Genomic DNA, 22,420 nt, shown 5'->3' on the forward strand with positions numbered 1-22,420 from the left:
GAAGTGCTTATTTGTTACCCGGATGAGAGGTGCTCTTTGGAGATAGGGATGGATTCTTGAACAAGTGAAATGAAGTATGCAAGTAGGCATATGTGTGTCTGATTTCGGATGTGCAGTATATTTTCAATTCAAGACCCTCTGACGAATAGACCATTTAAACACCTTTTATGGATAGACTACGTTGCACGACCAGGAAGGATAAAAAAAAGGCACGACAGCATTGCTGTTGAACCAGCCTTAGTAGCAGGGTCCTAGGGTAAGGGTAGCCTATGAAGGGCTTGATATGAAAACGGAAAACAAGCAATCCGTTTTTTTAAAACAACAATATTTCTAAACAGGATGGGGTCAGAAGCATGACCTCATGAATCACTTCTGTCGTTCTATGGCACTGTGTGCACACGTAGGCCTTAGTGCCTTTACACATAACATCCACACGTTTATACAAAGAACTAGGCTCCTGTCAATTGTATTGTTGCCTATGTGCGAAGCAGATTCTCAAAAGATCGGCCCTTGATATGGTATTATAGGATTTAATAGTTTGGAGGAACGTGTCTTTGGTAATCAGACGAGGGGAATGGGGATGAACATGGGGATGGACATGGGGATGGACAGCCTACCCAATCAAGTGAAATTTAAGTATGCAGGTATGTAAATTGTGAATAATGAAAAAGCATGAGGGCACAAGCCTCCAAAATATGTCAAAGCACTCTCAGTTGACCAGTAGTCTCTCTCAGTAGCACCAGTATAACTCTCAGTAGAGCCCTTTATTCATAGGCTACTTGGATAATGGCCAGCATAAAAAGACAGACCTATGCGAAACTGCTAAACCAGCGTTGATTAAAGGGAGGGTAGGCTATGCTTGGTTTTTAATCAAATTAAATGGGGGGGAAACCAATTGTTTTTTTTTAATGTTTCTTAATACGAGATTCACTGGCACAAAAGCAACATCTCTCTTCCCCTGGGCCCTGTGCGTCATGGCTAGATAGGCTGAGCTGCTGCTCTCAAAACCCATGCCATCATCAACTGCACTACCGTGCACTACTGCACAGACCTGCTTCTTCTGGGTCTTAAAAAGTCCCTTTAGAGATGCAGGAAATGGTCACAGGTAAATTGCCAAACCTGGCTTTAGGGCTGGAAAATGCCATTGCCCCTCCTTCACACCAGCTGAAAATAGAGACCTCTGTGTAACTCCAGAAGATTTTAAAATGAACCGAGCACAATTCCATCATTCTCCTCATCGAAGACTTCCTGAAATAACCAACTTCCGTCTTCATTTAATTTCTCCACTCATGCCCCAAGCTCTTAATGAACTATCCCCTCACTCTTTTGTAGCTGGTAAGGAACGAGCGAGTGTACAGCTTAATCAATATTCAAGCCTTTTTTTCTCTCCTTCCCTTCCTCCTCCATCTCATGGATTGGTTTTCCTCTTCACTTTGATCTACTGCTGGTTTAAAGGGACCCTTTGAAGTTGGCTTTGCTAGCCGCCACATCTGACTTGTGTTCCCATCGATCTTACCCTACCCTCTTATTTGTTAGTGTGTGTCGGGTTCAAAGCTCCTCGGAGCATTGGAGACACGGGGAGGAACTAGGAAGGGTTTGGGGAGAGAGCTCCGCCGTGTGTGTGTGTGTTACCCACAGTGATGGACAATGTGCCATTTTTACAACATCCTCTAACAACTAGTTTTGGTAGGATCGTGATTGGAGAATCCAATTTGGGAATCAAAAAGAATACTCTTTCCTTTTGATATAAAATAGGTGATGAGATGCAAGACAAGGGCTGTCAGGGACTGTGTCAATAGCTGCTAGTGTAAAAGTACAAATCTAAAGAACAAACCACTTTAAGCGTAAGGCTTCAAGATTCAGTCACATAATCAGACACAGAAAAAAACTGTTTTCTGTCTTGCAGAAGTAGGTCGCGCTCAGATAGGTATCAGGTTAGGCTGTTTGTCACATGGAACATTGTACATATGTCTGACGGCAGATCTTGTACACTTGTACAAAAGTTTACCCTTACTTCCTGGCTGTGGTGTCACAGATGCATCCGCAGGGTTTTCTAATCTGGGAGCGAGATCCCAGAGGAATTTTCAGCACAGACACTCTCCGTGTCAGGACAATGTTAGCTAGGCATGGCCTTTATGTAATATGACACAGAATATGTGGCATAGCATGCAGAATGTGCCTGAATATGCCTGTATGTGTCATGTCGTTGCGGTTGTCAAATCAATTGCATTGCTATCAAATAGAACCATGCAATCGAATACAACCGTGTCTGGTCGACACACCTCAATGCCTAATGCTGTCAAATAGTGTAGGAATCGGTGAAGAATTGCTTGTTTATTGTCAACATCTCAGCGGAAAGGCCTGCAAATTAAACGTTTATTTTGATATGGCCGTCGTCTTCTCCTTTCTCTGCAGCAAGAGAAAATGGCGGCGATCACGATACCGACAACGGTAATGACACTAACGATCCTCATTTATCTGTTTCCTTCTCTCACTCTCCATCTCTTCTCTCCTGCAGCAAAACGACGGTCAGTTCACCGTGATCCAGCTGGTGGGCATGATGAGGGGCATCGCGGCGGGCATGAAGTACCTCTCTGAGATGAACTACGTCCATAGAGACCTGGCCGCCCGCAACATCCTGGTAAACAGCAACCTGGTCTGCAAAGTGTCTGACTTCGGGCTGTCGCGCTACCTCCAGGACGATACCTCTGACCCCTCCTACACCAGCTCTCTGGTATGTCCTACTAGCTACTCTCCGAGGGTTTTGTTCTGATGTTTTCCCACCTTTACACTTTGAAATGGACAGGTAGGTCGCCAGCAATGTTCATAGCAACTCGCTGAAAACAAGCAACGTAGAACAGGGAAAACGATATGTCTCTTTTTTGTTTGTGCATGTGTGCGTGTGCGTGTGTGTGTGTGTAGGACTGCTTGAGTACAGTAGGGGTAAATGCTACATCTAAAGAACTGCAACAGTTTGTGCGGCCATCTCTCAGACATTTCCTTTCAGTCCTCTTCACCACTCTCCCTCACCTCAACTCCACCTCTGTCTCTTCTCTTTAACATTCCACAAGCCTTCTCTCCTCCTTCTCCTCCCTCTTCCCGCGAGTCACGCAGCAGTACTGTCACATCTTCATTAGTGCAGAGACATGCAGACTTAGGGGAAGGCCCCTTTCTCATTGGGATGCGTAGGATGCATGCAAACTGAAAGGGCATCCCAGACCCTTAAACTGACAGATTCTATTATTTCTCGGGCATCATGGAAGGGTTTGTGCCCTAATTAACACCACAGAGGAACAGATCTGTAATTATTAGTCGCCAACGTTAGTGTAGCCGACTGTGTGCCCTGCATTGACTTTCATTTGAATCTGCTAATTAGTTGGATATATATGTAGTGGTTTATTATTTGGTTGCTCCTGACAGTTTGGAGGGAATACAGTCGGCCTGGTGCAGTGTCCCTTCTTTAGTGAGGTAAACTTTTTGAAAATGATTCATATTTACATGAGGAAATACATATAATTCCACTGCAACCTCTTAGAAAAAAGGGTTCCAAAAAGGGTTCCAAAAAGGGTTCCAAAAAGGGTTCTTCGGCTGTCCCCATAGGATAACCTTTTTTGGTTTCCGGTAGAACCCTTTTGGGTTCCATGTAGATCCCTCTGTGGAAAGGGAAAGGGTCGTTCATGGAACCCAAAAGGATTAAACCTGGAACCAAAAAGGTTTTATCAAAGGATTCTGCTATGGGGACAGTCGAAGAACCATTTTAGGTTCTAGATAGGGCCTTCTTTTCTAATAGTGAGTGAGTCGTCAACGATCAAACACAAAAATGTTCTAAGTATAGAGGTTCTAAGGCATCTTAACATAGGAATCATGAGCCAGGTATCAAGGTAGTATAAAAATAGAAGACTAAAATGAGTTCTTATGTATCTAAACATAGGTGTTCTTTGTGAGATCAAGGACATGATAACAACAGTACAATCCCACGTCTTCCTTCAGTCAGAAGAGTATTATTATTAGAACTCAACAGCGTGTGTGTGTGTGTGTGTGTGTGGATGCGCGGTGTGTGACTGAGTCTGTATGTGTGTGTCTGTTCAAGACTGTGTGTGTGTGTGTCTGTCTGTCTGTGAACACTGAGATACCCGGAAAGGCGGTTGATTGACAGGTTGTCATAGGCGTGAACAGGAAGGGTGATATGGGTTTGGGAAGTTAATTGCCCACTAGGAAGGAAGACCGACCTGGGTCTCTGTGACCCCTGTGGTTAAGCCCTGCTGAAACAACAAAGACAAGCACACCTTCTGTTGTCAGCTGTCAATCTCGCTGATGCCACGAAGGGGGTTAGATGTTGTGGATTGGATTATTGTTTAGTGTTCTTGATGTTTAGTTGTTTCATACACAGTATACAAGACCCCTTGAAAAAGAGATGATGTATCTCATGGGTTTTATACTGGCGATAAGGGTTAGAAAAATAGATAGATATAGGCTTTAGGATCTACCTCATTGTCCACAAGGGGAAATTTGTCTTGGACATTAGAAAGGTACTGTACAATGACAGTACTTTTCACACCAACTGTTTTTTTGTGCTTAACCTTTACCCAACCCCAGGTATTCCTAATGATAGGGCCTATATGTCATGAGAGTTCTGCCATATAACACATATACAGAAACGACTATTTGCACTCCGTCCATAAGCACACCGGAGTAACACAAGTCTCTCCTAGCATTCCGCTTGACCTTACTGTGTCTTGTCACTAGCTGGGTCCTGACCCTCCATTCTAATCCACTCTCCTGGGGAACGTTCTGGGAATATTCTCTATCCACAGCGGAGACGTTGTGGATAGAATCGGGGTCCTTGGGTCCCTCACATCTTCCTTTAATTAAGCTATGCTTGCTGCCAAGCCGCCATGGCAGCGCCCTTCACTCGCTGTCCTCCCTCCGCCGGTTACGAGGTGAACGCAGAATGCCAAAGCAATCATGGAGCGAGTTCAGCGCAGCTTGTGGAGGCCGAGGGAATCAGGGAAATTAAATTCCGCCAACGTGCTGTGATATACGTCGCCATCGACCTCCTCCTCCTGCAAAATGAATCACCTTATTTTCCTTTCTCTCCTTCCTTTGTGTTTCGCCACCATTTCGGAGGGCACCAATTACCTAGCTTCCAGAGCGGTGCTGGGGAAGGTGCTGGCGGACATACTGTTAATTACATGGTGTTAACCCTGGGGTTGGCACTCACGCAGGGGCCAGAGTGGCTATCGGAGCAGGGGGTAGAGAAATACATTTTCCCTCAAATGTTTGCTGCATGGTCGCTAAAGGTAACCTCTTTATTTAGGCTTTGGTGATACAGTTGTAATGTTTTTACCAGCACAGGGTTTAAGACCAAATTGCTAACTTGACTTGGTTGAACCATGTCAGTCAAACCGTCTGACGATTAAAGATCCCTTTGACGAGCATCAAAACAAAACGTTGACTACAGACGTCGACTTTTACCTTCTTTCTCTTCTTCTTTCTACAGCTATTGTCCCGCTTCAGCACTGTGTTTGGTTGTGGGTAATTACTCCCAGCATGCACTTCTTCAGGATGCTGCCCTCACTGCGAGTGGAGAGGGATGACCTGTGTGACCTTACGGAAGACAGAATTGATTTTTAGACGCTCTGCGGGCCATGAATTTCACATCGGTCCATCTATCTATCCTTCTATCCGTCCATCCATCTTTTCACTTCTTTTTCATCACATATTTTCCCTGGGGGACCCAGTGGCTCAAAGGAATGACAGGCAGAGTGCCTGTTTAATGTATGACGTGTTGTGTGTGTGTGTTTGGTTTAGTTTTACTATCCTTGTGGGGACCAGAAGTCCCGAGAAAATTCGGACAACTGGGTACATTTCGTCTGCCACCACTAGGAAAAGGGCTTTTTTTTAGGCTTAGGCATTATTTACAGCTGAAATAATACATTTAATAAAACTATTATATAAATGCCCTGAAGCAAAAATCTACACAAATAATACATTATCTGATGAAATTGCTTTAGAAAGGTACCCACTTCCTGTTTGCACTGGCAATTTAACCGCTTGCAGAAAGAATTAGACAGGATCCAAATGTAACTGGTATCAATATTGGTAAACATGAATATAAACTTAACTTATTTGAATATGATCTCGTGATATTCAGTTGAAGTCGGAAGTTTACATACACCTTAGCCAAATACATTTAAGCTCAGTTTTTCACAATTCCTGACATTTAATCCTAGTAAATATTCCCTGTCTTAGGTCAGTTAGGATCACCACTTTATTTTAAGAATGTGAAATGTCAGAATAATAGTAGAGAGAATGATTTATTTCAGCATTTATTTATTTCATCACATTCCCAGTGGGTCAGAAGTTTACATACACTCAATTAGTATTTGGTAGCATTTCCTTTAAATTGTTGAACTTGGGTCAAACGTTTCGGGTAGCCTTCCACAAGTTTCCCACAATAAGTTGGGTGAATTTTGGCCCATTCCTCCTGACAGAGCTGGTGTAACCGAGTCAGGTTTGTAGGCCTCCTTGCTCGCACACGCTTTTTCAGTTCTGCCCACACATTTTCTATAGGATTGAGGTCAGGGCTTCGTGAAGGCCACTCCAATACCTTGACTTTGTTGCCCTTAAGCCATTTTGCCACAACTTTAGAAGTATACTTGTGGTCATTGTCCATTTGGAAGACCCATTTGCTACCAAGCTTTAACTTCCTGACTGATGTCTTGAGATGTTGCTTCAATATATCCACATAATTTTCCAACCTCATGATGCCATCTATTTTGTGAAGTGCACTAGTCCCTCCTTCAGCAAAGCACCCCCACAACATGATGCTGCCACCCATGTGCTTTACGGTTGGGATGGTGTTCTTCGGCTTGCAAGCCTCCCCATTTTTCCTCCAAACATAACAATGGTCATTATGGCCAAACAGTTATATTTTTGTTAAATCAGACCAGAGGACATTTCTCCAAAAGTACATATGGATATAGATACTTTTGGTCATGTTTCCTACAGCATCTTCACAAGGTCCTTTGCTGTTTTTCTGGGATTGATTAGCACTTTTCGCACCAAAGTGAAGAGGTACTGAGTTTGAAGATAGGCCTTGAAATACATCCACAGGTACACACACTTCCAATTGAATCAAATGATGTCAATTAGCCTTTCAGAAGCTTCTAAAGCCATGACATAATTTTCTGGAATTTTCCAAGCAAGGCACAGTCAACTTAGTGTATGTAAACTTTTGACCCACTGGAATTGTGATACTGTGAATTATAAGAGAAATAATCTGTCTGTAAACAATTGTTGTAAGAATTACTTGTGTCATGCACAAAGTCGATGTCCTAACCAACTTACCAAAACAATCGTTTTTAACAAGAAATTTGTTGAGTGGTTGAAAAACGAGTTTTAATGACTCCAACCTTCCGACTTCAACTGTATGTGTGTGTCTTCATGCTCGCCTGTGTGTGTGCGCACACTTGAATGTGTGTGTGTCTTTGAGGCTGCATCAAAGAGGGCAAGCGGTTGAGAGGCGAGGTCACCCACAGCCCAGTAACATACCTCATCCATCAAACCCCCGCGACCTGACTGACATTCTCCCTCTCTCCGCTCCACTGCCTTCAATCCACCCTCTGTTTTTGTTCCTTGTTTTCTATTTGCATCCTTTCCTCCTTTCCTTCTTTCCCTCTGGCATGTTTCCCAAAGCCTTTTGTGTTGTTTGTCACGCGTGTGAAATATTGATGTGGCAAAAGTTACAGGGGACTTAAGGGGAACTCATCCCTGAGTAAAGAAGCGGAAAAACTCAGAGAAAAGTTGGCATTCGGTCCACCCAGACTCCTCGATCAAAGCGGGAACATGGCTTGATTTATAACTCCTGTCATGTGTGACAGATCAAGCTGCTATCTATGACTGAGGTGGGCATACTGTGCCTGTATGGATGCACTGTGCCTGTATGGATGCACTGTGCCTGTATGGATGCACTGTGCCTGTATGGATACACTGTGCCTGTATGGATACACTGTGCCTGTATGGATGCACTGTGCCTGTATGGATAAACTGTGCCTGTGTGGATGCACTGTGCCTGTATGGATGCACTGTGCCTGTATGGATAAACTGTGCCTGTGTGGATGCACTGTGCCTGTGTGGATGCAACATGGCGATCCTCTACATAGCACACTGAAGGGGGGGATCAAATGTAATGTGGGAGGCGGATTTTGTCACAACACTGACCTCAGTCCATATAATGACATTGGACAATCATGGGAAGTTGCTGGCCAGTCCGCCAGTTAGTAAACTAGCGAGCTACTCCAGCTTCAATTCGTTTTTGCGTAATTGGTCCTCAAAGAGAGAGAGACAGAGGGTCACAGCATGTTAGTTCATGGGAAGTGAAAACGCTATGATAGGGTAACATGTTTTACAATTTAGCAGACACTCTTATCCAGAGTGACATATAATAGCAATTGGGGTCAAGTGCCTTGCTCAAGGGCACATTGACAGATTTTTCACTTAGTCGGCTTGGGGATTAAAACCAGAGACCTTTAGCCACTAGAATACCTGCCGCCCAATGACATGAGTAGAGACACATCAGTTCTTGTTTAAACAACCCAGGCAATCTGTTATGTGATTAGTCTGTGTGCTGTGGGCTGTAATTGCCTATTTTCCAACTTCTCAGAGTCATCTCAAGGGGACAGAATAAAGATGTCACCCGGTTACACAAGCCAAGGTCGTAGTCTAATATTAAACCTCTGAAAAAGCCTAACAAGGATGTGCAAAAATACATGATAATAAGATAGTATTCACGCTGGGTTTAATTTGAGGGGCCCCTGGTGGCCCCTGAGTCATCGGGGGCCCAGATAGAGGTTGCACAAGGGGAGGGAGCATTTCTATTAAGAAGAAGTGGTGTCATCGAGTTGAAGATCTGAAGATGTTAACTGCAAAAGACTACACAGACAACGTTTATCGAAGGTCGGATTTCATACTCTGCCATAATGGCGCCGAAGGAGATGGCTGCCGTTTTACGATCCTGTAACCAATTGTGATATTGTGAATGTTTTTTAGTGTTATTTGTAAATATTTTGTACATCATGTTTCTGCCACAGTGTCTTGTGACCGAAAGGAGCTCCTAGAAATCAGAACGGCGATTACTCACCTTGAACTGGACGAATAATTTCACTTTAATGAGTCTGACGAGAGGGATTTACTCCAGACAACCGAACAGGCCCACATCCCCGTCATTCGCAGGAAACGGTATCGCAGAAGGCGATCGGGGTGCCTTGTGAGGATCAGCCAACGAGTGGCTAATCTGCCTTTGCCATCGGTACAATTGGCCAACGTACAATCGCTGGATAATAAATTGGATGATCTAAAAGCATATATATCCTACCAACAGGGCATTAAACACTGTAATATCTTATGTTTTACCGAGTATTGGCTTAACGACGACATCAATAACATACAGCTGGCGGGTTATAACTGTATCGGCAGGATAGAACAGCAGCCTCTGGTAAGACAAGCGGGTGCGGTCTATGTATATTTGTAAGAAACAGCTGGTGCACGAAATCTAAGGATGTCTCGATGATTTTGCTCACCTGAGGTAGAGTATCTCATGATAAGCTGTAGACCACACTATCTACCTAGAGAGCTTTCATCTGTATTTTTCGTAGCTGTCTACATACCACCACAGACCGCTGCTGGCACTAAGACCGCACTCAATGAGCTGTATACTGCCATAAGCAAACAGGAAAATACTCATCCAGAGGTGGCGTTCCTAGTGGCTGTGGACTTTAATGCATGGAAACTTAAATCCATTTTACCAAATTTCAACCAACATATTAAATGTGAAACCAGAGGGAAAAACACTCTAGACCACCTTTACTCCACACACAGAGATGCGTACAAAGCTCTCTCTCGTCCTCCATTTGGCTAATATGACCAAAATTCTATCCTCCGATTCCTGCTTACAAGCAAAAAATTCAAGCAGGAAGCACCAGTGACTCAGTCAATAAAAAAGTGGTCAGATGAAGCAGATGCTAAGCTACAGAACTGTTTTGCTAGCACAGACTGGAATATGTTCCGTGATTCTTCTAATGGCATTGAGGAATACACCACATCAGTCACTGGCTTCATCAATAAGTGCATGGATGATGTCATCCCCACAGTGACTGTACGTACATACCCCAACCTGAAGCCATGGATTACAGGCAACATCCGCACTGAGCTAAAAGGTAGAGCTGCCGCTTTCAAGTAGTGGGACTCTAAGACAGAAGCTTATAAGAAATCCAGCTGTGCCCTCTGACGAGCCATCAAACAGTAAGATCAAATCTCACTGGCTCCGACGCTCCTCAGATGTGGCTGTGCTTGCAAACTATTACAGACTACAAAGGGAAGCACAGCCGAGAGCTGCCCAGTGACACGAGCCTACCAGACGAGCTACATTACTTCTATGCTCGCTTCGAGGCAAGTAACACTGAAACATGCATGAGAGCATCAGCTGTTCCAGATGACTGTGTGATCACGTTCTCTGCAGCTGATGTGAGTGAGACCTTTAAACAGGTCAACATTCACAAGGCCGCAGGGCCAGACGGATTACCAGTACATGTACTCCGAGCATGCGCTGACCAACTGGCAAGTGTCTTCACTGACATTTTCAACCTCTCCCTGTCTGAGTCTGTAATTGCAACATGTTTCAAGCAGACCACCATAGTCCTTGTGCCCAAGAACACTAAGGTAACCTGCCTAAATGACTACCGACCCGTAGCACTCCCTGTAACCATGAAGTGCTTTGAAAGGCTGGTCATGGCTCACATCAACACCATTATCCCAGAAACCCAATTCACTCCAATTTGCATATTGCCCCATTAGATCCACAGATGATGCAATCTTTATTGCACTCCACACTGCCTTTTGGACAAAAGGAACACCTATGAGAGAATGCTATTCATTAACTACAGCTCAGTGTTCAACACCATAGTGCCCTCAAAGCTCATCACTAAGCTAACGACCCTGGGACTAAACACCTTGCGCTGCAAGTCTTCATCGACCTGGCCAAGGCTTTCGACTCTGTCAATCACTGTATTCTTATCGGCAGACTCAACAGCCTGAGTTTCTCTAATGACTACCTCGCCTGGTTCACTAACTACTTCTCAGATAGAGTTCAGTGTGTCAAATCGGAGGTCCTGTTGTCCGGACCTCTGGCAGTCTCTATGGGGGTGCCACAGGGTTCAGTTCTCGGGCCGACTCTTTTCTCTGTATATATCAATGATGTCCCTCTTGCTGGGGGTGATTCTTTGATCCGTCTCTAAGCAGACAACATCATTCTGTATACATCTGGCCCTTCTTTGGACACTGTGATAACTAACCTCCAAACAAGCTTTAACACCATACAACACTTCTTCTGTGGCCACCAACTGCTATTAAATGCTAGTCAAACTAAATGCATGCTCTTCAACCGATCGATGCCCGCACCTGCTCGCACGGCTAGCATCACTACTCTGGACGGTTCCAACTTAGAATATGTGGACAACTATAAATACCTAGGTGTCTGACTAGACTGTAAACTCTCCTTTGAGACTCACATTAAGCATCTTCAATCCAAAGTTATATCTAGAATCGACTATCTGTTTCACAACAAAGCTTCCTTCACTCATGATGCCAAACATACCCTCATAAAACTGACTATCCTACCAATCCTTGACTTCGACGATGTCATTTACAAAATAGCCTCCAACACTCTACTCAGCAAATTGGATGCAGTCTATCATAGTGCCATCCATTTTGTCACCAAAGCCCCATATATTACCCACCACTGCGACCTGTATGCTCTCGTTGGCTGGTCCTCGCTACGTATTCGTCGCCAAACCCACTGGCTCCAGGTCATCTATAAGTCTTTGCTAGGTAAAGTGCCGCCTTATCTCAGCTCACTGCTCACTGCTCACCATAGCAAAACCCACCCGTAGCACTCGCTCCAGCACATATATTTCACTGGTCATCCCCAAAGCCAACATCTACTTTGGCCACCTTTCCTTCCAGTTCTCTGCTGCCAATGACTAGAGTGAATTACAAAAATCACTGAAGTTGGAGACATATCTCCCTCACTAACTTTAAGCATCAGCTGTCAGAGCAGCTTACGGATCGCTGCAGCTGTACACTGCCCATCTGTAAATAGCTCATCCTACCAGCCAACCAACTACCTACCTCATCCCCATATTTGTTTTTCTGCTCTTTTGCACACCAGTATTTCTATTTGCACACCCCACTCTGCACATATATCACTCCAGTGTAAATTGCTAAATTGTAATTACTTCGCTACTATTGGCCTATTTATTGCCTTACCTCCTTACTTAATTTGCACACACTGTATACCGATTTTTCTAATTGTGTTATTGACTATACGGTTGTTTATCCCATGTGTAACTGTGTGTTGTTTTTGTCGCACTGCTTTGCTTTATCTTGGCCAGGTCGCAGTTGTAAATGAGAACTTGTTCTCAACTAGCCTACCTGGTTAAATAAAGGTGAAATAAATTCAAATATAAAAAAAAGTGGATCCTGGACTTCCTGACGGGCCGCCCCCAGGTGGTAAGGGTAGGTAACAACACATCTGCCACACTGATCCTCAACACGGGGGCCCCTCAGGGGTGTGTGCTCAGTCCCCTCCAGTACTTCCTGTTCACTAATGACTGCACGGCCAAGCACGACTCCAACACCATCATTAAGTTTTCTGATGACATAACAGTGGTAGGCCTCATCACCAACAACGACAAGACAGCATATAGGGAGGAGTTCAGAGACCTGGCTGTGTGGTGCCAGGACAACAGCCTCTCCCTGAACGTGATCAAGTCTAAGGAGATGATTGTGGGCTACAGTAAAAGGAGGACCAAGCACGCCAATTTCTCATCGAATGGGCTGTAGTGGAGCAGGTTGAGAGCTTCAAGTTCCTTGGTGTCCACATCACCAACAAACTAACATGGTCCAAGCACACCAAGACAGTCATGAAGAGGGCGCGACAAAACCTATTCCCCCTCAGGAGACTGAAAAGATTTGGCATGTGTCCTCAGATCCTCAAAAGGTTCTACAGCTGCACCATCGAGAGCACTGGTTGCATCACCGCCTGGTATGGCTACTTAGCCTCCGACCGCAAGGCATTGCAGATGGTAATGCGTACGGCCCAGTACATCACTGGGGCCAAGCTTCCTGCCATCTAGGTCCTCTATACCATGTGTTGTCAGAGGAAGGCCCTAAAAATTGTCAATGACTCCAGCCAACCTTGTCATAGACTGTTCTCTCTATTAAAGTGCATAAGTCACTTTAATAACTCTACCTACGTACATGTATATATTACCTCAATTACCTCAACTAACCACTGCCCACGCACATTGACTCTGTACCGGTACCACCCGTACATATTCTCGCTATTGTTATTTTACTGCTGCTCTTTAATTATTTGTTACTTGTATTTCTTATTTTTCGTTAGGTATTTGTCTTAAAACTGCATTGTTGGTTAAGGGCTTGTAAGTAAGCGTTTCACTATAAGGTGGCATGTGACAAATACAATGTGATTTGATTCGATACCACTTTCAGACCCCCTGAGAAATGTGTGTTACTACAACTTTGTCATAAGGTAAAGGACCATAGACTCCTAAGACTCCTACACTAAACTATATCATTTAAATAAATAGCAGTAGATTACTCTATGTGGGCACTTTGTGAAATGGTGCCTAAAATAGTTCCATGGAGTCAAATATAGGTTCCCTTGACGTTTTAAGTGGGAACCTATTCTCCATTGCGCTTTAGACAGTGGAACTGTAGAAGGGCCCACCTCTCCCAGACAGTCCCTGGGGTGTCTGCTCTCTCTCTTTCTCTCTCTCCATCCTATCTCTCTCTCTCTGTTCTATCCTCTTTCTCTCTCTCTTCCCACCCTCTCCACCCCTCTGCCTCTTTCTCCCCCTCTCCCTACTCTCTGTATTTGGGCAGACTGCCAGTGCCTGCAATCGTTGCTTTCGGGACATAAACGGCAGTTGATGGAGCACTTTGCCTAGCCTAAGTAAATGTGCTCGGGACCATTTGAGTGTGCATTGTTTAGGAATGGATCACAGACAAGTTGGGGCAGAGTCTGTGTGTCTGACCCATTACTGGGAGTTCACAGATTTGTCTTCCACCGGAGGGGCATAAATCTGCATTTGGGGACAGCTGCTACTTTAGTAACCACATGATGGTACTCATTGATATCTATTCAAGAGATGGAGTGGCATAGGTTGCATGCATCAGCAATGAAAAACAAAACAACAGAGTTAGAGGATTGAGAAGTTTTGTGGGAGAAGAGCTTGCAGGGTATTTAGTCGGCGTTTCCTGGGACACCAGGGCGCGGCATTGGTCCAGTTTGTTTGGAGCGATACACACTGTCATTTGACACTCTAGATTCCCCTTCAGTCTATAGATCGGCAGTGACATACTCCATTGAACTGCTGGAAATATTCTACATCTATCATAGTACACGTTATTGTAGCAATGGCAGGTGTCCCACGTCTCCTACGTCTCTACATGTCGTGTGTGTTAAGGGAGCTCCTCCACACACACTCCGTACCTGTCTGTCACAAAACGCCACACCGTTCGCCCACGTCCCGTGATCCTCCTTTAACCCTGACAGCACTCTACCCGCTCTGCTCCCAGCAGGTCTACCCCAGATGAGCCACCTACACCTGTCACTTTACCTGTCACAACGGGTCACGACCTGTTACAAGCCGTCACATCTAGTCAGGACCAATCCCTTCGTCTCGTCTTGTTGACTTGAAGGTGATCTAGAGGTAACTTGTCTGTTTGAAGTGAGAATCATCGCAACGCCCCATTTCTCAGTATGGTGGGTCTGCAATAATCAAGTTTATTACTGATTCATATCCAGTGTTTAATAGTAATTTGTACAGGGTTGCAGGTGTGATCGCAGGGTACATTGACAATATTTGGCTTCGTTGTTTTTTTCCCCCCTATTTTTTTTCTTCTTCTGTGGAGTCCCTTTGTTAATATATAACGCAGTTTCCAAAGGGTCGTGAGAGAACAACAATTATGCTCTCATGCTGACGTTAAGATGTCTCAATGAAATGCACTATGCGTATTCTTTACGTGATGAGCAGCTAGCTGAAGAAATTGATGGAGCTTGGCTGGAGGTTGTTGTATGGTTTGGCTTATGTAGTTGAACATGCCTCTGTGTGTGCTCTCTAAGACTCAAGGCCACCAAAGAGAACAGAATCTAACTGGCCTGTACTTTTTCGAGCTAGTGAATGAAATGACTTCCTGGCTCAGACACACACACATATGGATTACCATATTCTAAATGTGATTTATGTCATTCTGAGCACCGTGGGTGGACGCCCTAATCAGATTACACACCCAATACATATGGGTCCGGTACATTTCTCAAATGTCCAGTAAATTCAAATGTTACCGATCAAATGTCCGGAATCACATTTTCCAAATGGAAACCCTGGTGTACATTAATAACACACACACAAACAAACACACACTCTCACGCACATGCAGTATGCACACAAAAGCACACACAGACAGGGCTCACACACAAATAATGCACTGACAAACACACAGGTTTGTGTGCTCATACACACACATACACATGCCCACTCACCCATGCATGTACATGCACTCTCTCTCACACACACTCTCTCTCTCTCTCTCTCTCTCCCAGTCTCCACAAAGCGTCTGTTTGGCTGTGTTGACACTAGACCCGTTTTAATTCCACTCTCCTTCTCTTTCCCCCCTCCCTCTCTTCCTCCCTGGGGTATTCTCTCTCTCTTTTCTCCCCCTGAGTTAAAGAAAACAAAAACATTCAATCACAGGAGGTTGGTGGCACCTTAATTGGGGAGGACGGGCTCATGGTAATGGCTGGAGTGGATTCAGGGGAATGGCATCAAATACATCAAACAAATGGTTTCCATGTGTTTGATGCCATTCCGTTCACTCCGTTCCAGCCATTATTATGACCCGTCCTCCCCTCAGCAGCCTCAACTGCATCCAGTGCTTTTATTATACATTTGCCTTCTTCTTCTGTCTATTTGCCTGTTCTGTTCTGCAGCACTTTGTGTTATTAAAGTGTCGTTTTGACCCGGGTGCTTGCAGATAGCTCGCCCACAGCGATAATTACTACTGATCTGCATAGCTCCCTCCCACACGCGGCAGCCGTGAAAATGTTATTACCTTGGCCTTTCTGCTAGGACCTGCGCAAAGCGATGCAGGCAGGCACGGGGCTCCTGTATGGGGAGTGTCTTTACCCAGGCCACGGTGACGACAGAGCTCCCCCCAGGAAGAGAGAGAGAGAGAGAGAGAGAGAGAGAGAGAGAGAGTGAGAGAGAGAGAGAGATAAAGCATTAAAGATCACAGCTCCGAGAGAGGAACATGGAAGAGGCATTGTTTAAATTGTTCATACTTTCTTTTTATCTGGTGTCCAAGTTGAAATTGTCGCCTTGAAGCATGGCTCTGACAAAGTTAGAGATGATGAGAGTCTTTATTTTCATTGGTGTGGATGTAGTTTCATGTATTTTTCTATAGCCTTGAGACAGAACTGAGACAGAACTTAGACAAGGGAAAGCCTTTTGGTGTCTGGGATCAGCAGAAAAGTCATCAGAGCTTAGATAGATAGTATTTTTTTCTCTCAAAGAAACACAAATACACACTTCCTCATGAACACTACAGAACCCTTTCTCTCAGATAAAATACTGTTTTCCTTTCTTAGTCTCTCTCTCTCTCTCTCTCTCTCTCTCTCTCTCTCTCTCTCTCTCTCTCTCTCTCTCTCTCTCTCTCTCTCTCCATTCTGTTCTCTGTTCTGTAACAGCTCAGGACTGTGTTCCCGGCCCATTCACCCTGACAACAGCCTCCACTGAGGTCCGAGGTTAACATCATGTTCAGGGTCAGGATCTCCCAGAGGTCAAACACTCTGAGCTGGGCCTTAATGAACTGAGTTTGAGTCCTCTGGACCTGTACACACACATACAGCATACACACATACATACATTCACTGATGCTTGTGCATGCACATACCAAGCAAAAAGCAGATGACACACACACACACACAAAACACACCTCCCGGTCCTGAGCGAGAAAGCCAGGAGAGCAGGGTGGGCCTTGTCTAGCTCTCCCGTCTGTCCTTTCAAACCCGACTTATCTACACATTCCCAGGTTGAACTAATTGGCATTATTAAGCTGGCCGGATACAATAGCAACCACCAAGTGGTCCACAAACAGGTTAGTGTGTGTGGAGGGAATCTTAAACAAGCCACCCTGCAATTTCAATCAGAGCCGTGCATGACTCGCCCCAGGCCCAGGTAGTCCAATTACAAACAGACACGCTCGACAGGCGCGCTCAAACCCCAACCAAATCCCTCTTTATTCAAACTCAGGGGTAGAGATGGCCGGAGGGGAGAGACGTGCTGTGGGTCGATGTGTGAAGGGCAGATCATATTAAGAGGGGGGGGCATAGGTACAATCCATTGCTGCTGGATCGATAGAGAGATGGGGGGGGGCAGTTGTCTTTTGGTTAGAAGGGTTTGGAATGAGCATAATTGTTTATTTTATGGGACTAATCATGTCGTTTTCGCTCTCTCTCTATCCCCCTATCCCTCCCCCTCTCTCCCCCATCTCCCTCAGGGGGGTAAGATCCCAGTGAGGTGGACAGCTCCAGAGGCCATCGCCTACAGGAAGTTCACCTCAGCCAGTGATGTGTGGAGCTACGGCATAGTCATGTGGGAGGTGATGTCATTTGGAGAGAGACCCTACTGGGACATGTCCAACCAGGATGTGAGTATTATTGTCATGTTGAACTTTTGAACGAATATTCAAATCAATCAAATTTCAATCAATAAAAATTCATTTAGAAAGCCCTTTTTACAATGAATGAGCATCCAGATAAAAGGTGAACCTTCTAGTTTTTAATGTTGTGTCGTAGAATACAAACACACACCAATGAGCTCCATGTCCCCAGCTGGCCAACTGTCTCTCTGAAGCCTGGTCCACCAGGACTGGCCAACCCAGCAGATGTTCCATCTCTGGGCCAGCATACAGGCAGCTACTGGTGGGACACACAGGGAGGAGGCCTGGCACTGTTCACAGCATGGCGTGCTGTTCTCTTCAGTCAGAACACACACACACACATATATATGTTGGTTTCTATTAGTTATTCCGTTTAACAAATAGAAAAGCTGCTAAATAGAATTGGCGCAAAATAATGCTTTTCAGCCTATCCACTGACGGAAATACATTTGACTTGACATGCTTGCCGGTCTATAGGTCAATTTGCATAATTTAGTGGCATTAAATTGCTGCGTGTACAATATATTCTTTATGTCGGCTATGTTGTTTATCACACACGTAGAGCATACAAATACAGAGCCTTGGAGTGGTAAATCAGTCAGACAGCGCAAGAACACGAGGTCAAATGATGACGTCAGTGATCTTCAGGTCAGAAAGTTAGAGCTCTCGAAAGAGGCCAGTTCCCGAGTTGGAATTACGAGATGGATGACCATTCAAAACTATTTTTCCCAGTCCAAGATATTTTTTTCCCAGTTGTATTAAACGACTGAAGTCTGAGATTTCCGAGTTCCCAGTTGTTTTGAACGCGGCATCAAAAGGCAACGGAAGGCAGGCTTCATCAGACCCCACTTTGCAACAAGTTGTAGGCATTATGCATTTTGAAAACAAATATTTCATTTTTGGAACCCTGAATGTTTTAGTACCTATTATAAGGCATGTCTTACCTTGCTTCAAAGTAGCCTATTACATCTCCTCTCTTTATACATTTTTTATGGATATTTTAATCTCCGTCATGAAACCGCTCGCATGCGCAGTGTCCTTTTGACACCGGTGTTATCCCGTTAATTGCATTCTGGAACAAACGTTCGCGCTTAGCCTCCTGAATTGTGAGCGTTGCGGCACTTATAACGTGAAGAAATAATAGTTTATCAACATTTTGAGTTTCTGATCTGTTGCAGGGCTACTGGTTGTATGAATTTGTATCTATTGTTCCACAACTGTCCCAGAGTCTGTTTGGAATAGGCTATGTATATCTCGATAAACTGACCAATAGAATAGGTAGCCTAAACATTTCTACTATAGTAGATTGACATAGGCTAGTGATTTTGCTGTTCATTACTCGTCTTGTTGGCGAAGGAAAAGTACATGTGGACAGTTATCAGAAATCAGTAAGAAGGACCACATATTGTTGCATCCTCGACTTCCATGTTCTGCTAATATGAATTACCATATTCTAAATGTGATTTCTGTCATTCTGAGCACCGTGGGTGGACGCCCTAATCAGATTACACACCCAATACATATGGGTCCGGTACATTTCTCAAATGTCCAGTAAATTCAAATGTTACCGATCAAATGTCCGGAATCACATTTTCCAAATGGAAACCCTGGTGTACATTAATAACACACACACAAACAAACACACACTCTCACGCACATGCAGTATGCACACAAAAGCCCACACAGACAGGGCTCACACACAAATAATGCACTGACAAATACACAAGTTTGTGTGCTCATACACACATACACATGCCCACTCACCCATGCATGTACACACACACACACACACACACACACACACACACTTCCCCATATGCACCATTTATCAAGATTCTGCTGAATTGCACAGGTCTCAGTGGTAGCATGGACACCTATAGTGCATCTTCCCATTTCTGATGATAATTCATTTTCACACCCTAGAATCTCTATCCTATATCGGCTTTTCTTGGCTTTGCCCTGATTCAAGCGTTTAATTTGAAAGATTGCATCAACATACAAGGGTTAACAATCCGTCATATGGTATACCCTACGAACACGCCACGATTTAGAGAGTGAGACAGCGCTCGTCTTTCTATAGTTACTGTATATGCAATCAGGATTCAAGCGTTTAATTTGAAAGATTGCATCTACATACAAGGGTTAACAATCCGTCATATGGTATACCCTACGAACACGCTACGATTTAGAGAGTGAGACAGCGCTCGTCTTTCTATAGTTACTGTATATGCAATCAGCCTATTCCCAAGGCACTTTCCCATAGTGTCCGAGTATACAGGCAGGTCCAAAATGATTGGGACCCTTGATAAAGATGACCCAAAAAGTTTTTTTTTTAAATAACACAAATACTGAGCTGTATTGTATGGTGATTTTTTAAAAATGATTTATATTATTGTATACTAATACAATTGCTCAGAGAAGGAGATTTTGTTTAACAAGTACATCATATTTCTTCTCTGCAAAAGATAGGGGTCAAAATGATACCTTTCAATACCTCACCTTGTGAGGATAAAGGCACTGAGCCTATTTCTAAACTGTTTTATAAGACTGCAGAACACATCGGGAGGGACTTTAGACCTTAGACGAAAGGTGTGTGAAATGTACAGGTGAAACTTCACGTGTCCGAAAACAAGATCTGTCTCGTGACAATTTTACATTCAAAAAATAAACATGTGTTCAAAAACGTTGTTTAATATATATTATTTTATACAAAGGAGACGCTGAGTGAATTGCTCACTAACCACTTGATAGCGCAAAATGAGACAGAGCAACTAGGGCCCGGTGGCACAGTGATTTAGAAAAGGGGTTTAGGAAAAGGGAAACAAAAGGCCTCTACAAACATCCACTTCTCTACTTTACTGCACATTATTGACCTCCCTTGATCATAAGTTTAGTGACTACCCTCAGATGTCTTCTCAATTGGCCTTCCCAATGGTCCCGTCTGGCAATGATCTTCCATTCGACCTCATCTACCTTATCGGCTTGAGCGAGATCAGACCCACTTCTAATAACCACCTTCCACTCACTACCTTCTACCTTCTCCACAATAGTCCCTTCTAACACCACCCCGACGGACTACCTTGTGACCCTCTGCCCACCCTCTCCGTCCCCAGGTGATCAATGCCATAGAGCAGGACTACCGGCTGCCCCCTCCCATGGACTGCCCCTCAGCTCTGCACCAGCTCATGCTGGACTGCTGGCAGAAGGACCGTAACGCGCGGCCACGCTTCACTGACATCGTCAACACCCTGGACAAGATGATCCGTAACCCAGCCAGTCTGAAACAAGTGGCCAGCATCCCGGCAGTGTAAGTGTAGCATACATTAATGTATATGTAGGATTACACACACACACACACTTAATCCTCGCCATTTCCTTTGCATTGTGATGCGGTACGTAGAGACCCACACGCAGCCGTGCTCACACGTACCGAAGCACTTTGACTTTTTCCCCCCAACAACTTCAAAGCAGTGGTTGGTGCACACGTAGACAGACACCTTCACAACCCGGGCACACTCAGACTTCCTTAAACTGAAATAAACATGACTTTATTTATTACTTTATATTGCATCAAAGCATATCCTCCACTTATTCTTGCTGTTCGGAACGATCAGAATTACTAACACACACACACAGTTGTTGCACACACAATTCCCGTTGGCACACACACAGAGATTTAATAGATTCAAGTTTGAACCCGATCTACTTCAGAGGGTAGTTTCTTTGCAGTGTGAACGTATACAAACAACAGACATACACATCTTCACAACCCAGACTTCCTCAAAGTGAAATAAACATGAGTTTATTACTGTATATTACATCAAAGTCAAAACCTCCCCTCACACCACCATCAAAGCTCTCGCTGTCTCTGTCTCTCTCTTTCTGTCTCTGTCTCTCTCTTTCTGTCTCTGTCTCTCTCTCTGTCTCTCTTGCTCTTCCTCTCCTCTTCCAGGCCTTCCCAGACCCTGTTGGATCATTCTATCCCAGACTTCAACACCTTCAGTTCAGTGGGAGAGTGGCTGGGAGCCATCAAGATGACCCAGTACAGAGATAACTTCCTCAACTCTGGCTTCACCTCCCTGCAACTGGTGGCACAGATTACATCAGAGTGAGTCACACACATGCACAGACTCATGCAGGCTCTCACACGCATGCAGTCTTGCATACACACACACACATTCACAGGTGTACAGTACATGCATGCACAAACAGACATACACACACACACACACACACACACACAGAAACAGGCGCACTCATGTGAGCAAGCGTGCATGTACGCACACATCTCATTTAAAATGATCCTGTCCAAATATTGGCCCTAAGAAATCTATCTGGCTTCAAAATGTTGTTTGTAAAATGTAGCGACATGGTTTTAATTGTCAATCAAAGAGAACAAAAGCTTGATCACTGAGAGGCAGACAAAGTTAATGGAATATGTGTTTGTTGTTTTCTCCTTCACAGCCAGTGGCTAACCGTCCTGAAAGTAATTATTTGGAGCTTTGGTTATATGTGTAAATGTATTAGAGACCAAATGAATGCGTGTTTATGTACTTGCTTCTTCAGCGATGCAGATGCAATACTGACGTATTTCCTCCCTCTCCCTCTCCCTCTTTCC

The 22,420-nt window shown here is 44.4% G+C and overlaps 1 protein-coding gene across 2 annotated transcripts in view; it reads left to right on the forward strand.

Annotated features, from left to right (window-relative positions):
• The window catches only part of LOC110530233 (ephrin type-B receptor 1), a 314,785-nt gene that overhangs the window by 285,631 nt on the left and 6,734 nt on the right, over positions 1-22,420 (forward strand). For both annotated transcript variants that reach the window (XM_036985803.1, XM_036985804.1), the window contains exons 12-15: positions 2,519-2,734; positions 17,641-17,790; positions 20,916-21,109; positions 21,755-21,910. In XM_036985803.1, the coding sequence (XP_036841698.1) occupies positions 2,519-2,734; positions 17,641-17,790; positions 20,916-21,109; positions 21,755-21,910 (716 nt within the window). The remainder of the gene's footprint in view (positions 1-2,518; positions 2,735-17,640; positions 17,791-20,915; positions 21,110-21,754; positions 21,911-22,420) is intronic.

The sequence above is a fragment of the Oncorhynchus mykiss genome, chromosome 8 (genome assembly GCF_013265735.2).
Source record: "Oncorhynchus mykiss isolate Arlee chromosome 8, USDA_OmykA_1.1, whole genome shotgun sequence".
Classification (NCBI taxonomy): Eukaryota; Metazoa; Chordata; class Actinopteri; order Salmoniformes; family Salmonidae; genus Oncorhynchus; species Oncorhynchus mykiss.